The sequence below is a fragment of the Gallinula chloropus genome, assembly GCF_964237585.1.
Source record: "Gallinula chloropus genome assembly, chromosome: 1".
NCBI lineage: Eukaryota > Metazoa > Chordata > Aves > Gruiformes > Rallidae > Gallinula > Gallinula chloropus.
In genome coordinates, this window is record NC_140085.1 from 148,199,940 (window position 1) to 148,215,408 (window position 15,469).

At 47.7% G+C, this 15,469-nt stretch overlaps 1 protein-coding gene across 2 annotated transcripts in view; it reads left to right on the plus strand.

The window, feature by feature from the left end:
- Nucleotides 1-14,976, plus strand: part of SH3RF3 (SH3 domain containing ring finger 3) — a gene marked incomplete at its 5' end in the record, with an annotated part of 257,121 nt that extends 242,145 nt beyond the window's left edge. For both annotated transcript variants that reach the window (XM_084272921.1, XM_084272922.1), the window contains 2 exons: nucleotides 2,724-3,061; nucleotides 14,479-14,976. In XM_084272921.1, the coding sequence (XP_084129047.1) occupies nucleotides 2,724-3,061; nucleotides 14,479-14,647 (507 nt within the window). In that variant the 3' untranslated portion in view covers nucleotides 14,648-14,976. The remainder of the gene's footprint in view (nucleotides 1-2,723; nucleotides 3,062-14,478) is intronic.
- Nucleotides 14,977-15,469: the final 493 nt, after the last annotated feature.

A 15,469-nucleotide genomic window follows, 5' to 3' on the forward strand; every position in this document is an offset into this window, starting at 1 on the left:
AGGTTTTGACTAGCAGGGAGGGCTAGGCTTTGCCATTGAAGTCCTCGTCTCTCTTTAGAGGTCGCAGATCTTAGCATCAAAAGTTTAGCAAAAATGCTCAGTGGACACAGAAGGGCTACAAATCAATCCCTTGTTTTTTCCTTTTGTTAAAGCAGAACAAAGGGTACAGCAGCGTGCTCAGGACAGCTCTCTGTTATCAGAGGAATAGTCGATTCAGTGTAGAACATTATGCCGGGGCAAACCGCGTAGGGTGGAACCGTTCCTGTAAACAAACTTGAATTTTTAATGTGCAGATGGCTGTGAATATATGCATCTCCTCCTTCCCAAAGACTTTTGCTTCTGTGCCTTAAATGGTCTAAGTCACACAAGGTTTTCCTAATGAAAATTTGCCAAGGTATTTAAATTAGAAGCAAAAATTAGAAAAGCTGCTACCACAGAGGAATATTAATTGTTCATTATACAGGGCTTTAGTTCACATAGTTACTTTGCATGTGCAAAGCTGCCAATTAAAGAGGCTCAAAGTGCTCACTGCTGCACAATAGTCGTTTCTCCAGAGCCCCACAATGGCTATTGTATTCTGTCACTGACCTTTAGACACCTTCAAATGCATATTGACACAGTATGCCGGGATCATTAGAGCTATTGTTTCAGCGTGCCACGGGGAAAGGAGAGTTTTGCAATTTCATGAAGAGCTTTAAAATTTGATGTAACGATGACAGCAGTGATATTTCTTAATTAGAGAGTGAGAGAAGGACTGAAGTATTTTTTCTGGTGCTTCAGGTGAATTCCAGCTTGCACATCTACCACAGCTCCCACAACAGTCCCTTCCCATCGAGGAAATATGATGTTTATCAGGGGCTTTTGGTCTGCTTTTCTATTGTTTCCAGGGGAATTTATTTAGTATTTTTGACCTGACGGTGCCATATGGCCAGCCTCCCTTAGCTTCCATGGATTCTGCCTGGGTGAACATCTTGGCAGGGTGGATCCTTTCATCCTGTAAGTGACAAATGCCCTTTTAAACAGAGCATGTAGTTGGAACCAGTGGCACACGGGAGACCAGGATCTGGAAGCGCAGTTCGGACTCTGCTTTTCAAAAATCGGTGGGCATTGTGATACAATTGTGTTTCGTTTTAGCTCTTCCATGTCTTAACATCTAAGGCATTTCTGTTTTCTTACCAGTCTGTGAGAGCTAAAGAGTGCAAACAAGAACTTCAAGAGCAGAGATATCAGATGCTACATTTACTGTAGTAAATCCAAGCATCTTCTAAAAGATTGTATTTATTTTATTGTAGCTCTCCTATTCTTTAAAGCTGCTTTGAGAAATTGCTTCAGCAGTCAGCACATAAAAGAGCATCATTTTAAACCTTTCATGGGACATTTTGTCTACAGATAATAAATAAATTACTGGCTTGTATTTCCAAGGAGTGTTTCTGCTTGAAGATAGAGAGGTAGTTTCTGTTCCATAAGTATTGCAGTTACTGGGTTCGTTTTTATCCCCTGGGATCCTATTATAGAACAAATTATCAAATATAGCTAAACTTCACAGCCCTGAGTCTCTGAAGATAGTCTTGGGTAATGCCTAGCACTTCTGACAGAAGAGGAAGAAATCTAGCAGTCCTTTTGCAAAACTTCTCCTGTCATAAAGGAAAAAAACCTTGGAAAATGCTCTGCAGAGCATTGCTGGTTGTGAATCCCCACTAGCGCTATGCAGTGTGTGCCGGATGACGGCCCGTTTCTACACGCAATCCCGCTACCCAGAAGACACTTCTAGTTGAAGGACCTGCTATCTGGTATTTGTGTGTGCTTGAGGTAAATGAGGAGTAGGATTTCTCTCACACTGCTGCAAAACCCACAAGGTCAGATGTGTGTGTTCAGTAATGCAGGCTGAACTTTTTTCTCCTCCTTCCCCCCACCCCCTATTAATTGAAAGGCTGCTGTCATCTTGATTTCATCCCTCTGTGTCTGAAACCCTCATAGAACTTTAAAACCTCCCATGCAGTGCCCCTGAACCTGCCAGCTGTGAATTTTGTAGTCTATCTTCAAACACCAAGGCGATACCTTTACCTTAAAACATGAGAAACGACCCAGTTCTAGGAAGGAGGCACCGATAGGTACAGCCGTAGGGTGCAGGATGTGAAGGGGAGCAGGCGCTGGAAAGAGCAATTAAATCTTGTGCCTCCATTCTCCCTGCAGTGAATCTGCATCAGGTGGCAAATGAGGCAGTAGCGATGAGCGCTTCTCTTGCAGTGGGCTGGGATCTGAAATGTCTCCTCAGCCCCTTGTGCTTCCCAGCAGAGATTTTCAGCCATAGGGCCTGATCTCTGACTTTTAGAGAGTTTCTCTACTGAGGGACAGGATCCTCCTGGAAGAGGGCCACACTTTGATTGCTGTCTTCACGGCCTGGGAAGTTTGTACCTTAGCTGTCCCACTGGAACTGTATTATTTCTTTCAAAAGGCACATGATTGCTGCCTGGGTGGATGCAAAAATGAAGGTAATCTTCACAGTATGTGAGGTCCTTATTCTGCTGATGGAGTTGAAGCCCTGTTGGATGGGGAGGGATTTCTGTAGGATCTTTATTACTGAAAGCTCAAGTTCTACCTGGACCCACCTCTAGCCGTGGCAGTTCTGGGAGGTTTCCTGCCACTCGCTTTGTGATTTTCCAAAAGGGAAATGGAGTCGTTACATCTGCTCACTGCCCCTATTTTGTTTGGTTCCTTTGCAGAAGGAGAAGAAGAGCGGGCTGCTGAAACTTCTAGCAGGAGCATCAACGAAAAAGAAGTCGCGCTCCCCACCTTCCGTGTCCCCCACACACGACCCCCAGGCAGCCATCGAGGGAGTCCTGCAAGGGGCGGTGGGACCCGAGCTCTCCTCCCTCTCCAGCCACGGCAGGGCCGGCTCATGCCCTATCGAGAGTGAAATGCAGGGAGCCATGGGGCTGGAACCTCTGCACAGGAAAACAGGCTCCTTGGATTTGAATTTTTCCATCCCTTCTCCTGCCAGGCAGCCCCTCTCTTCCATGGCAGCTATTCGGCCAGAGCCCAAGCCTTTGCCCCGGGAGAGGTAAGCCATGTATCTCCTGAGGTTTCCTGCATCCTCAGGGAGCATTTGGAGGAGGGCTGCAAACTTAACCTGCTCAAGTGTTGTCGTGGTTTCAATGCTCTGTGGACTGAGCTTAGGTGGCTCAGCTCTCTTTTGGGAAGACAGGGCTTACATGCATCTGCCCATTGAAAATCACTGGACAAGCAGTGCAGGTTTAGTTTTAATCATTGATTAAAAAAGTGGTAACCAGCACCCATCCCTGTCACCATACAGCCCTGGTCTAAATATTGAGGACAGCAACCCCCTCTCAGCCCAAACAGTGTAAATGCTGTTGGAAAAGGCCACTTTTTAATTGGGATCCATATGTTTTAATAAACTTGCAGAGTTGTCACGTGGTGCTTCCTTGCCTGGAGCAACAGGGTTTGATGTTTGTGGCCATCAAAGCCAAATTTCTGGCCTGTTCTGAAGTGGCATATTCTACAATACCAAATTTTCCTTGCTTAGGATGCTTGCAGGTAGCAACATCATCAGTGACCTGTTCCCAAAAATGTAGCTCATTTCTAGAGGGAACTCTACCAGCTGCTCTGGTGTTCATTTCAGCAGCTTGCTCAGCACCTTGGTAACTGGCCATGCAAACCCAAGAAGGGTAAAGTAGGATACCAAAATCCAAAAGCAGGTGGAGAGAGAGACAACTGACTAGAAACAGGGGTACAGAAAAGAGCTAGGTCTCCACATGTAGACTCATACTGGCTTCAGGAAAATATTTTATACAAAACTACATTTTGAGGACCAGGAAGGGAACAGATAATGGACTGATGCTTTCCACTCAAAAAGTGATTGAGCAAAACATATCTTTTTACAAAAGCCTCAGAGAGTTTTATAAAAGCAGCCTCAAAACTCCCTGAAGTTGATATTTGAAACAGTTTTGGAACAATAGTAAAATTCCAGAAGTTTGAAAGAATCTCTTTTTGTCTGAGTGTGTGAAGGGAGTGGACTGGGCAAGCCACCTGCCCCTGGATCTGGTTGGGATCATGGTGCAGATTATGCAGGGCATAAGGGATACTACAGGACGGTTCATACCTTGCACAGTGTCTTACTGACTGCAGGTTGAAATTTGGATGGGAAGGTAACGATGACACTGCTACATATTTAAACTTCTCTAAGGTATTTGGTTTGCTACACATCTTGCTGAATAAACTGTACTTAACCAGCACTGCAGATCCCATGTGGATTGCAGACTGACTCTCTGGCATCAAATCTAACTCTGGATCAGAAATCATTAGAAAATGATCGTGTGTCCCTGTAGTGTAGCCCAAGAAGAGCTGGGTCTTGGACCTGCAGTGTCCAATGTAAAATTCTTCGCTGTTGCAGAACAGGGAAGTGAAGTGGGAGGTAGGTGATGAAGCAGGCAGACCCATTGGTACAGAGCTAATTCACCACATCATCAGTAAGGAGAACGCAGAGTAACAGTGTGTTACAGGAGAGCCAAATCTGAGGCAAAGCGGGGTAGCATCAGAGCAGCACCATGAGAGTGATGGAACATTTAAAACTATATACTTGCAGTGAGTAGTACAGGGAGCTCTGGTACACCTGGTAAAGAGCAGGCTTAGGGATGGCTTGGTGACAGCCTGTGAGAGACTACAGAAAAGGGGGACCTGGAAATATTTTTACTGCCGATTGGGCACTTTGTCTAAAAGAGATGCTGTTGTTCAAGTGCAGCTATTAGACTTGAAGCAGAAATAAATACAGGCAAGTCCTTCAGCATCGTAATGAAGGCAGTGAGAGCAGACTATCACAGCAGTCTATTGTCCTTAAAATCCATGGAAAAGCAATTTAGTAAAAGGAGTGAAAATCCAATCCCTATTTAGGCGCACTTAATTTGGTCTACATCACTTTAGATTAATGCTGTAAGAAAAGCTAAATCAATATAAACCAGATTTAGCACCAGTGTAACTAAATCAGCAGAATGCTGCACCTTTAGTTAAACCTAACTATGAAAAGAAGTCGGGAGGAGCATCCCCTGCAGCAGGTGCTGCTCTCCAAGCTTTACTATCAAGAAGTCCCAAAGCTTTGCTGTAGAGAGGTCCAGGCACAGCATTTTATATGCCAGGGCGAGTCCTGTATTCCACAAATTTCTCAGTTGGCCTCAGGATCGTTTGGATAGTGAAACATTTGACTGATGACAGTTTTAAGTGGCGGAATAGAACCACAGGGACGTGGGTTATCTGCATCTGCTCAGCTCTGCTGGAACCAGGAGTAAATAGATTTAGACTGCTAAAACTGAGCAAATACTTCCAATTGCAGTATATGGTGGTAAGGAACTTACTCTGATTTTAAGCACTTTAATTCCTGAGTTTTAAATCCGAAAATAAGCTATAATTGAAGTAACCCTAATTATACACAGCAGGCAAGATTCTCTAATTGATTTATGAATTAACTTCCATATCATCGGTGTATCTGCATTCCTTAACTGATCATATGGGTTTTTTCATGCCCATAATGGGAAATATTAATTACCTTCATGCACTAGGAAGGATAATGCTTAGTCCTGGAATAATCTGAGCAGATACATTAAACACTTGTCTCCTAGAAATTCATCCCACATCCATCTGTGCTCATTAAATCATCAAATTGCTAAGAAGTACCAAATTATATTTTTTTAAAACAAATTATGGTTTTCAAACCACTTGTTCTTTTCACATCTGGCAGTGGAGGAACTCACATTCAACATCACTCAGCTCCCTATTTTGCTTGTTTGCATTTTGGTGCATTTCATCCGCACAGTAGGAGCAATTCTCCCAGAAAGAAAAGGGAGGAGAGGGGAAAAAAAAGGTTAGATAAACAGATTCAGATGCTGGGTGAAATTTTAAAAAGCTGCAAAGCATTTCAGTGCACTTAGCTGTACTTGGCTTTCTGTCTCCCAACGCCCATCTGTGCACACAGAAGACAGAGCACTGAAAGGTTGGAAGAAGTAGCACATTCCTTAATATTTACGGCATCCGAAATGAGGCTCATGCAGGCGGCAGAGCACCGCTACTTCTGCCGTAGGGGTTGGCTCACAGCTCCAGAGCTCACCACATCCAGGCCACCAGTCAAACCTGAGCAATCGTGACACTAGCCATAGCAGAGGTGCATTAAAGGGCTCTGATTGCTCACGGTTCGACGCTCGCGAATTAAGGGGAGAATTACCTGCTTCGCTGCCTGGCAGCGCCACCCTTCACGGGCGATGGGGCCAGTCAGACAGGCAGGTAAAGCAAGCTTCACCCTCTTAGAGATGCTGCTAATGTTTGTGCTCTTACTTGGGTTTTTTTGTGCATGGGGGCAGTGAGGAAAGCAGCTGTTTTATCTTACCCTAGTTGATATTCCAAAACCTGGTTATGGATGGATGGATTAGAAAGGAAATTGCTCCTCTCCCTCCCATCATTTAGCCTTGATATTTAAGAGGTTGTTGGGATAATTAGTGCCCATCTCTGCTTTCTGCGTGGAGTTTCTCACTATTGGCTTATAAAACCACCTTCCCTCAGCTGCTCCCTGCAATAAAGCATCCAGGAGTCCAAGCAGCAGAGCGGAGAAATTTCCCAGGTGGTGTCCTTGTCACTTCATGTCACAGTGATTGACTGCCAAGTGAATACCCCATCAAGCTGCATATGCCCCACACACTCTTTTCCACCTACTGCTCCATCCAGCTTCCGCTGGCGCAGGAAACAGGACCAGTTCTGCGGCCTGGTGGAGCCAGGGACACAGACTTGCCCACTTCCCACCAACGCTGTCGGTTCATGAGGGAGAAGGGGGTGGGTGCTGTCTGCTTAACCGTGCCAAAGCACAGTGCTTTCCTTGGAGAAAACACGACTCTACGCTGAGCCAAACGGGAGAGCCGCGTGTGCGTGCGTGTGCGTGTGTGACACGTTCCCCTGGCTGCCTGGCACCGTTCCCAGATGTGAACCTGAGTAAAACATGTCACGCGTTGTTGACTCTTTTATAGTAACTGGCACTGGTTCTGCCATGTTATATTCTGATGAAGCGGTAGCTCTCGGACCTACTGTCACCACTGGCGTGCTTGTGATGTGCTTCTGTGGTTTTCGTGGAGCCTTCGAGCAAGCCATAACCACAACAGCACTGCAGCATAAGGTGGCAGTAGTGAGTCTGACCTTTAACACAGCCCCCTCCGTGTTTCCATGTATCCTCTCTAGACATCACTGCCACGTTAGAAATTGAGCTCCCAATTCAAGGAAGCGTTCAAGGATGTGGCTAACACACATTGATTTCAACTTTGCTGCACTCGTATAACTTCTCTGCCAAAAAGGAAAGCAAAAGAAAGGGTATTTTCTTTCCTGCAAAGTGGTACTGGAGAAATGACCCCAGGAGTAAGTTCTAACTGAATGGTGACATGCATGCATGTGGTTAAGTGCTTCTCCGATTAGGGATACCTGCCTTAGGATGGAGAAACTAAAATTAACCATCTCAGAGACTGAATCCTACAATATTTCCAGCAGAAAGGTAAAAGACCCAACTGAGATTTGTTCTTCTAAGGCTGCTGACACAGACACTGAAATACAGTGAAGCAGGTTCTGGCTTGTCGGATGCAGGGGCACTTTGCAGGTCCCTGCAGTGTGCCAGTAAAAGGATGGAGAACCAAAGCTCCACCAATAAGCAAGAGCTGTGCTTAATTGGGCTAGATGCTTCATCGTCACCGATTATCTATCCCACACAAAATGATCCCTGTACCCCTAACACACAAGGGGCCTGTTGGAGTCACTCCTGAAAGCTGTCCTGAGTGCATGATACCTTAGCAAACAGGAACCTGCTTAGGAGGTGTAGAACTGTCGGAGAGGGTCCAGAGGAGGGCCTCAAAGATGATTAGAGGGCTGGAGTACCTCCCCTATGAAGAGAGGCTGAGGGAGCTGGGCTTGTTCAGCCTGGAGAAGAGAAGGCTGCAGGGGGACCTCATTGCAGCCTTCCAGTCCCTGAAGGGAACATACAAATAGGAGGGGAATCAACTTTTTAAAAAGGTAGGTAATGGCAGGACAAGGGGGAATGGATTGAAGCTAAAGGAAGGAAGGTTTAGATTAGATATTAGTGGGAAGTTTTTTACAGAGGGAGTGGTGAGGTGCTGGAACAGGCTGTCCAGAGAGGTGGTGGATGCCCCATCCCTGGAGGTGTTCAAGGCCAGGCTGGATGGGGCCCTGGAGGTAGGTGGCCCTGCCTGTGGCAGGGCATTTGGAACTGTGTGACCCTTGGGGTTCCTTCCAACCCAGACCATTCTATGATTCTATGATCCTATGAACCTGCATTAAACACGCAACTCCAGTGCGCTAAACGGGGCTGGATTGGAGGTCAGCCCTGCAGACCTGCGTGGCCTCATCATACATCTGTTTTCTTAGGTTTCTCTAGCTCCACTGGTGTCCGGGATGCAATTACTCAGTGAGCAGATACTCATCATTCTGGGTTGGGTTTTTTCCTCTCAGTGTCCAGGCCTGAGCCCAGCCCTTAATTGCGGATCTGTTCAGATCAATGCTGTTCAATGCCTGCCTCTGCCCACTGACAGAGGAAACCTGCATGAGTCATTTAGACCCAACAACTGGCACAGCTGGAGTGCCTGAGATGAGTCTCACTCTGGGACAAGTGTGACACGAGGCTTTGCAGAGCAGGCACTCTCCCCATGCCTGTGGCACTCTGTGCAGTTGACCATGGCCACTTACCAGACATCCTCCAACCTCTGCAAAAGATGAGGTGCCTTTGGCAGACGCACACCTCTTCTGTGTCAGAGCCTTGACCCACGGCCAGAGCAGGACATCTTGTGCAGTGAATGAGGCAGGCATCCTATGGGAAAAGCAGTATGCAATCATGTAATGAAAGATTATATTGCACACAAGTGAAAGTGAAGTCATGGACAATTTTAGTTGCCTGTTTCTTCATCTCAGATTCAGGCGTGTGAAACATTCCTTTTCTGTTAAGGTGGTGGATGTCTTTATGAATCCATATACATGGCATTTTTAGTCTGTTTGCTTTTTTAAAGGAAACAAAACCAGAACTTCCATCATGTAACATCTATTTGAGTTTGAGAGTCTTAACTGTACGTTGGAGATGTCAGCAGCAGTAGCAGATTGGTGGGAGAGGTGTTTCTTTTTACTGCAAGAACAAGTACTGTGAAGACACGGGACAGTGATATTCCCAGCAGAGGGACAGGGATGATGGACCCATTCTCAGCTCTCAGTGAACTACTTGCTGCCACGCTCCCAGCCTCAGCCCCAGTGCCAGTCTCTACCTATGCAGTCTCCTGCCCCAGGGGATGTCATGTCCCAGCCCCAGGCTCCCTCCCACCCAGGCTCTCTGCTGTCCGCCCCTCAGCTCAGCAGAGGTGCCCCCTCAGCAGCCATGCCCCCACATTCTCTCAGGGTCTCCACTCTTCATCACAGTCCCATTTCTCCCTCAGCTCCTAGTTTTTCTCACATCAGTCTCCCTCTCCCTGCACACACTCCCTTGCCTCACCCTGCTTTCCAACTCCCTGAGGTTTCCCTGCTCAGATGAGCCCCATCACCAATCTTTGCTGATAGGGCTCACAGCCTCTCCTCATACTTTCTTTTGTGCAACAAGGACCCTTCCCAGGCCATTGCTCGTCCAAGACAGTCCCCTCTGGGGCTGAGGTGCCCAACCCAAGGCTGCCACAGCAGCCAGCAGTGGGGAAGTCCAACAACAAGTCTGCGTCCTGAGAGAAAAATATGAGAGGACCCCATCGCTGCATGTCATGGTTTAACTCACCTATCACGTGGTTTAACCCATCATCCAGCAGCTAAAACACCCACACAGACCACTCACTGCCCCCCAAGTGGGATGAGGGAGAGAATTGGAAAAGGTAACTCATGGATTGAGATATTGACAGTTTAACAGGACAGAAAAGGAAGATGACAACAACAACAACATTAATAATTGAGTGATGCACAGTACAATTGCTCACAATTGAAGCTGATGCCCAGCTAATTCCCAAGCCATGCTGCCTCCCAGCCAACCCCCAGTTATATGATGTCATATGGTATGGAATATCCCTCTGGCCAGTCTGAGTCAGCTGTCCTGGCTGTGTCCCCTCCCAGCTTCCTGGGCACCATGCCCCCCACACACACACCCCTTCTCATGTGCAGGGCAGTATAAGAAGCTGAAGAGTCCTTGACTGCTTGGCAACAACTGAAATATCAGTGTGTCATCAGCATTGTTATCATCCCAAATCCAAAACACAGCACAGCTCCAAGGAAGAAAATTAACTGTATCCCTGCCAGAACCAGGACACTGGGAATGAAAAGAAATGCAGCCTGTGAGGCCACACAGAGCAAAGACATCTTGGAGCATGGATCAGCAGAGATTTTACCTTTGTTCCTCATGCAAGCCTCTACTAATGTGCCCTTTTGGGGTGGTTTGAATGCTTTTAACCTGGCCAAGAGCAGATGATTTTCTGAAGGAACAGCATTCTTGACAGGCCAGCGGGGCCACAGGGAAGGTCTTTGCTTCCAAGTATGGGGACCCAAGAGCAGTTTGTGGAAGCCCTCACCCAGGTCTTGCTGATGCTGCGAACCCCCTCATGTTATTCCTGGAGGTGATGTGGCCATTTGGGCTGAATGTGGGACCATCAGCCTGACAGTCAACTGCTGTGGAGAGTTTTGGCCCAAATGGTCAAAACATTTGGCAGAATCACAACTCTCTGAATCTCTACGATTTATGAGAGAAAATACCAAACACTGCTGACAGCAGGCAGAGGTGGTTGCCACACTCGTCATCACAAGCATTGCCCAGCTAATTAGCAATTTGAAAAGTTGGTAATTCAGAGCTGTAATGTGACACAGACAAAACTGAGATGGTTCTGAGACACACCTAAAATGCTGGGAAGCCGTTTAGTGTAAGAAAACCTACAGTCTTATCGTAGCTTCTCAAAGAGGAGTGAAAAAGAGAAATGAAAAGGGGGGGCGGGGGGAGAATATAAATAGAAGTATACAGGACTGCCTTTTTGGGAGTGAAGGAGGATGTCTGGGAGAGCAAAGAAGAGAATGGGGCTGGTATATGTATTTGCCAAGATGTTCCAGGGGATAAACTAGGCTGAGATGCCACCTGGAGGTGTCGGGGGGCGGCACAGCAGCGACGACTTTCCAGGTGACAGGAGACAGGACAAGGGGAAATGGCACAAAGCTGCCCCAGGGCAGGGTCAGATCAGAGGTTAGGAAAAAGTTCTTCACTGAAAGAGTTATCAGGGCCTGGAACAGGCTGCCCAGGGAGGGGGTTGAGTCACCATCCCTGGGTGTGTTTAAAAGACGGGTTGATGGGGTACTTAGGCATATGGTTTAGCATAAGATGGGAATGGTTGGACTTGATCATAAAGGTCTTTTCCAACCTTGTGATTCCGTGACCTGCAGGCAGGCAGCCCGGTGCCCCAGCCATGCCCTGCTGCTGCCTGTGGCTCTCCCTCCAGGGTATCCCCTTCTAAAGCACCTCAAGGGAAAAAACATAATGCTTTCCCCATCTCTCAGGGAGGAGTTCTGAACCAATTTGCAAGGTCTTTCATACCTACAGTCTTGTTACTCAGAAGTGCTTTGGTGTTGCCCTGTGAGGTGCCGTGGTTAATTGGGATTTACACCCTAGCATTCGGGGTTTCCTTAAACGGGAAAAAGTATTTCCCTCAGTAATGCAGTGGCTGGGGTTTATTTTTCTAAATCTCTAAGGAGATGCTGTGTAGAACCCCTTTTATGACAATGGGCACATTCCTGTTGAGCGTGGTCACCTCCCTCCCTGTGTGAACCATTTAGGGACTAGCCAGCTCCTCACTCCTAGGATGAAGTCTGGCTTTAAAAGGATGGCTCTGGGCTTGAGGTATGACATGAGGTCTTGGCAGTCCCAGCTGGGTCTTTGGGGTGGCACTGACCCAGACAACACCTTTTTCTTCGCTTCTGTTTCCCAGTCTGCCAAAAGGGCCCACCAATACCTCTGCACCCCCCAGCCACTGCTGAGGTCCGACCCCCTTCTTTCTCAAAGCCTCCTGAGCTCCCGGTGCGGAGCTCCAGTGCTCTGTGATCGCGCGTAGAGTTGCGAGACCTGAAACTTGGCATCATCTTCGCTACAATTGTTCCACTCTGATAATTTAATTAATCAACACTGCGGCAGAGTGTTTGAAATAATGTGTGCGTTCATTTGCATAATGGCTGTAATTGGCAAAGCTTCATAATGTAAGTGTAGCGGTTCCACAAGATGATAGCGGGATAGGCCGTGTCCCTGCAGCCAGCCAGCAGCACACGTTTCAACCGCTTCTCCGCAGAGGAAGGAAGTGACAACTGGATTTATTGACCAAGGGACAGCGAGGACCTGCAGACTTTCGATGGCACTTCAACACATATACTTTCTGCATGACTGTGTCGCTGTGTCAAGATAAAAAGGCCATAGTCAGGTTTTGGAGCAGAATCTCCACTCCAAATGGAGTTGAGTGCTTTTCCAACTAACGGGAAGGTTTGACTGTGTGTCCGAGCACAGAGCCAAAGCTGGTATTTACACTGTCATACCTAAGCAGAGTCCCTTGGTTTCAGATCCGCAGTCGCTAGGTAGCTCAGCGATGTCTGCAAAGAAAATCAGTGACTGCCTCTGGAGAATTCCTTGCTTTGGTACCACCTCTCTGGGAATGGCCCCAGGGGTGCTCCAGAGCCTCCAGGGTTTGTCGAACCAAGTCCTCCAGGACAGGGTGTTATTTTAAATAAATACTCACCTTGTGACAAACATAACTGAGGCATCAGCGGCCATGCAGTGGCTGTGGAAATATTAATCCTCAGGAGATGGGCTTTCGGTAATCAATTGGCATCTTTTAACTATCTTAGTATATTCATTACTTTGCAATTAGCAAGACAGCTATTGATTGTTAACCAAATGCCAGATGACTGTGAAAGTACATGTGCTGAAGTAAAACAAGCTGAGCGGCAGCAAGGCATTCCCTGCCCCGCACACCAGCACACCCATGGACAAGGGCCCACCCCTCTCAGGAGGGTGCCTGCTGATGAGCCTGAGCACAGAATAGCTGTACCAGGATCAGACCCACCATTACTTCGTTAAAATGAAGGGACATGTGAAAACTAAGCTCCCAGAGAGCTCTCCGTGGATGGTTCAGGACAGGGGGTCCACTCTGGGTTTGGAGACTGCTTCCTAAGCCCTCTGTTTTCCCTTCCCCAGGTTTGAGGGACCCAAAGTGCATTCCCAAGACACATAAGAAGAAGAAAAATGTGGACTGCCTTACCTAACCTCTGCCAGTATCACAAGCAGTGGGTGGGAGCACTGCAAACCCCATTTTTAGATGGAACAGATGTAGTGCTGAATGCAACTTGTTACGGCAGAGGTAGATGCAGCACTGGGTGAAAGCGGCCAACACCGTGTTGCGGGCTTGGCGTGCCAATGGAAGCAGGATCTGCTGCAAGAAGTCCTGGCATTGGATACCTCCCCGCTTTCATAGTCCCCATCAACTCTCTGGTCAAGATGGTCAGAGATGTCCCCATAGTACTGACTTTTAGTAGAAAACCATAGAATGTGTAAGGTTGGAAGGGACCTTTAAAGGTCATCTAGTCCAACCCCTCTGCAGTAAGCAGGGACATCTTTTGCTAGATCGAGTTGCTCAGAGCCCCACCAAGCCTGACCTTGAATGTCTCCAGGGATGGGGACATTACTCCTCGTCCTATTGCTACATGCCCTTGTGAACAGTTCTTCCCCAGCTTTCTTATAGACACCTAGGTGCATCAGATACAATCATTTCATAATGTAACTTACTGATGTTTCCAAAGGTATTTTTCCTCAAGATTTCTGGCTCACAGGAAGGCAGGGATGGAGAGGCAAGATGATCACTTCTGACTCAACATGTAGCCAATTTTTTTAATAAATAAAAAAGCTTCCCATATCCTGCAATTTGTCCTGTACAATCTGTGAGCTAGCAGGATCCTCCAAGGCTGCCTCCAAGGAACCTGCCCAAGTACTCGGTGCAGGAAAGCAGGAGGGGACTTGTGTCCCTTTTCTTTCCCAGAGCAGGCTGATGTGATACAGGGTTTCAGGCTGCTGCTGGCATTGATACATCATTAGTGCTCCTGGGAGAAAGGAGCCAGAAAGCAGCGCTGGCTTCTAGGTCTGGCTTTACAGGTTGGCACCAGAAACAGGGAAGGGACCTCAGCAGTCAATGACAGCTTGCAGGTGTCACCCTGGGGAGCCACTGACATGCCCTCTGTGGGATCTTGGGGGTGTGGTTCTCTTCCTGGCAGCCAGCCTGCGTGTTTTCACAGTGCTTCATATCTGGGCAAGCATCCATGAAGGTGGGGGGCTTGGGCCAGTGTGAAAGCGGCCTGGCACAGTGTGCGGGACACGTGGTGCCTGGCTGGTGCCGTCAGGCGCAGGCTCGACTGCTGGCTGACCAGCCCCTTGTGATTTTGTCTCCAAAGGTACCGCGTCGTGGTCCCCTACCCGCCGCAGAGCGAGGCCGAGATCGAACTGAAGGAAGGTGACATTGTGTTTGTGCACAAGAAACGGGAGGACGGCTGGTACAAAGGGACCTTGCAGAGGAACGGCAGGACGGGCCTCTTCCCCGGGAGCTTTGTCGAGAGCTTCTGAGGACGGCTCGCCGCTCTCTGGACTGGAGGAGCTTTCAGGGGAAACTGCATAGCACAAGAAGAGACAGCAAAGGAAACTGGACTGATAACCACTGCCATTTTTATTTCCAAAGACTCCCCCCCTCGAGGCCCTTCGGTCTACAGCTCTGGAGACGCAGTGCCCCGCTGCGCTCCTGAGACCGCGTGCGGTGCATACAGTGGTATGTTGAAGTAGTGCCTTCCACCTGGAATCACAGACTGAAAGGACGCCCATCTGGACTGTACGTAACCTAAACTCCAGCTGTTAACCCTTTGTGTAAATTATAGAGAAGATATCTTTAAAAAAAAAAAAGAAAAAAAATTAAGAGGAAAGTTGTTATATTGCTGTAACTTATTTGTCAGAGCTGCAGTGTTCTTATTACTGGCCTATGCAAGATGGATTTGAGAGTTCAAGGAGGTGTGCTAGGAAGCTCTTAAACTGGGATTTCGTTTTTCCCGAGGGAAAAGGAGGGAGGGGAGGGTGGAGAAAACCTCAGCATCGCCGTGCAAGAAAGAAGGAGGAGTCCAAAACTAACGTTAATGTCATGCTTTCTATATACCTCAAAGATATGCTGCGCAAGTTTGTCAGTGAGTGTGTTAGTGCTCAGAGTCCCATACCACCCGGTGTCCCGGCGCTGCCGTCGGGGAGGTCCTGGAGGAAGTACGGCTCCACCATTAAACTGTGGTTATTTGAGCTGGATCCCTTTTGCCTGTCTTCTGCCCTTATTATATGCAGCATGGATTTTTGTCCTTCGGCATCACTTTCCATCGCTTTTTTGTATGATGTACCTTTTTACTGTAAGAA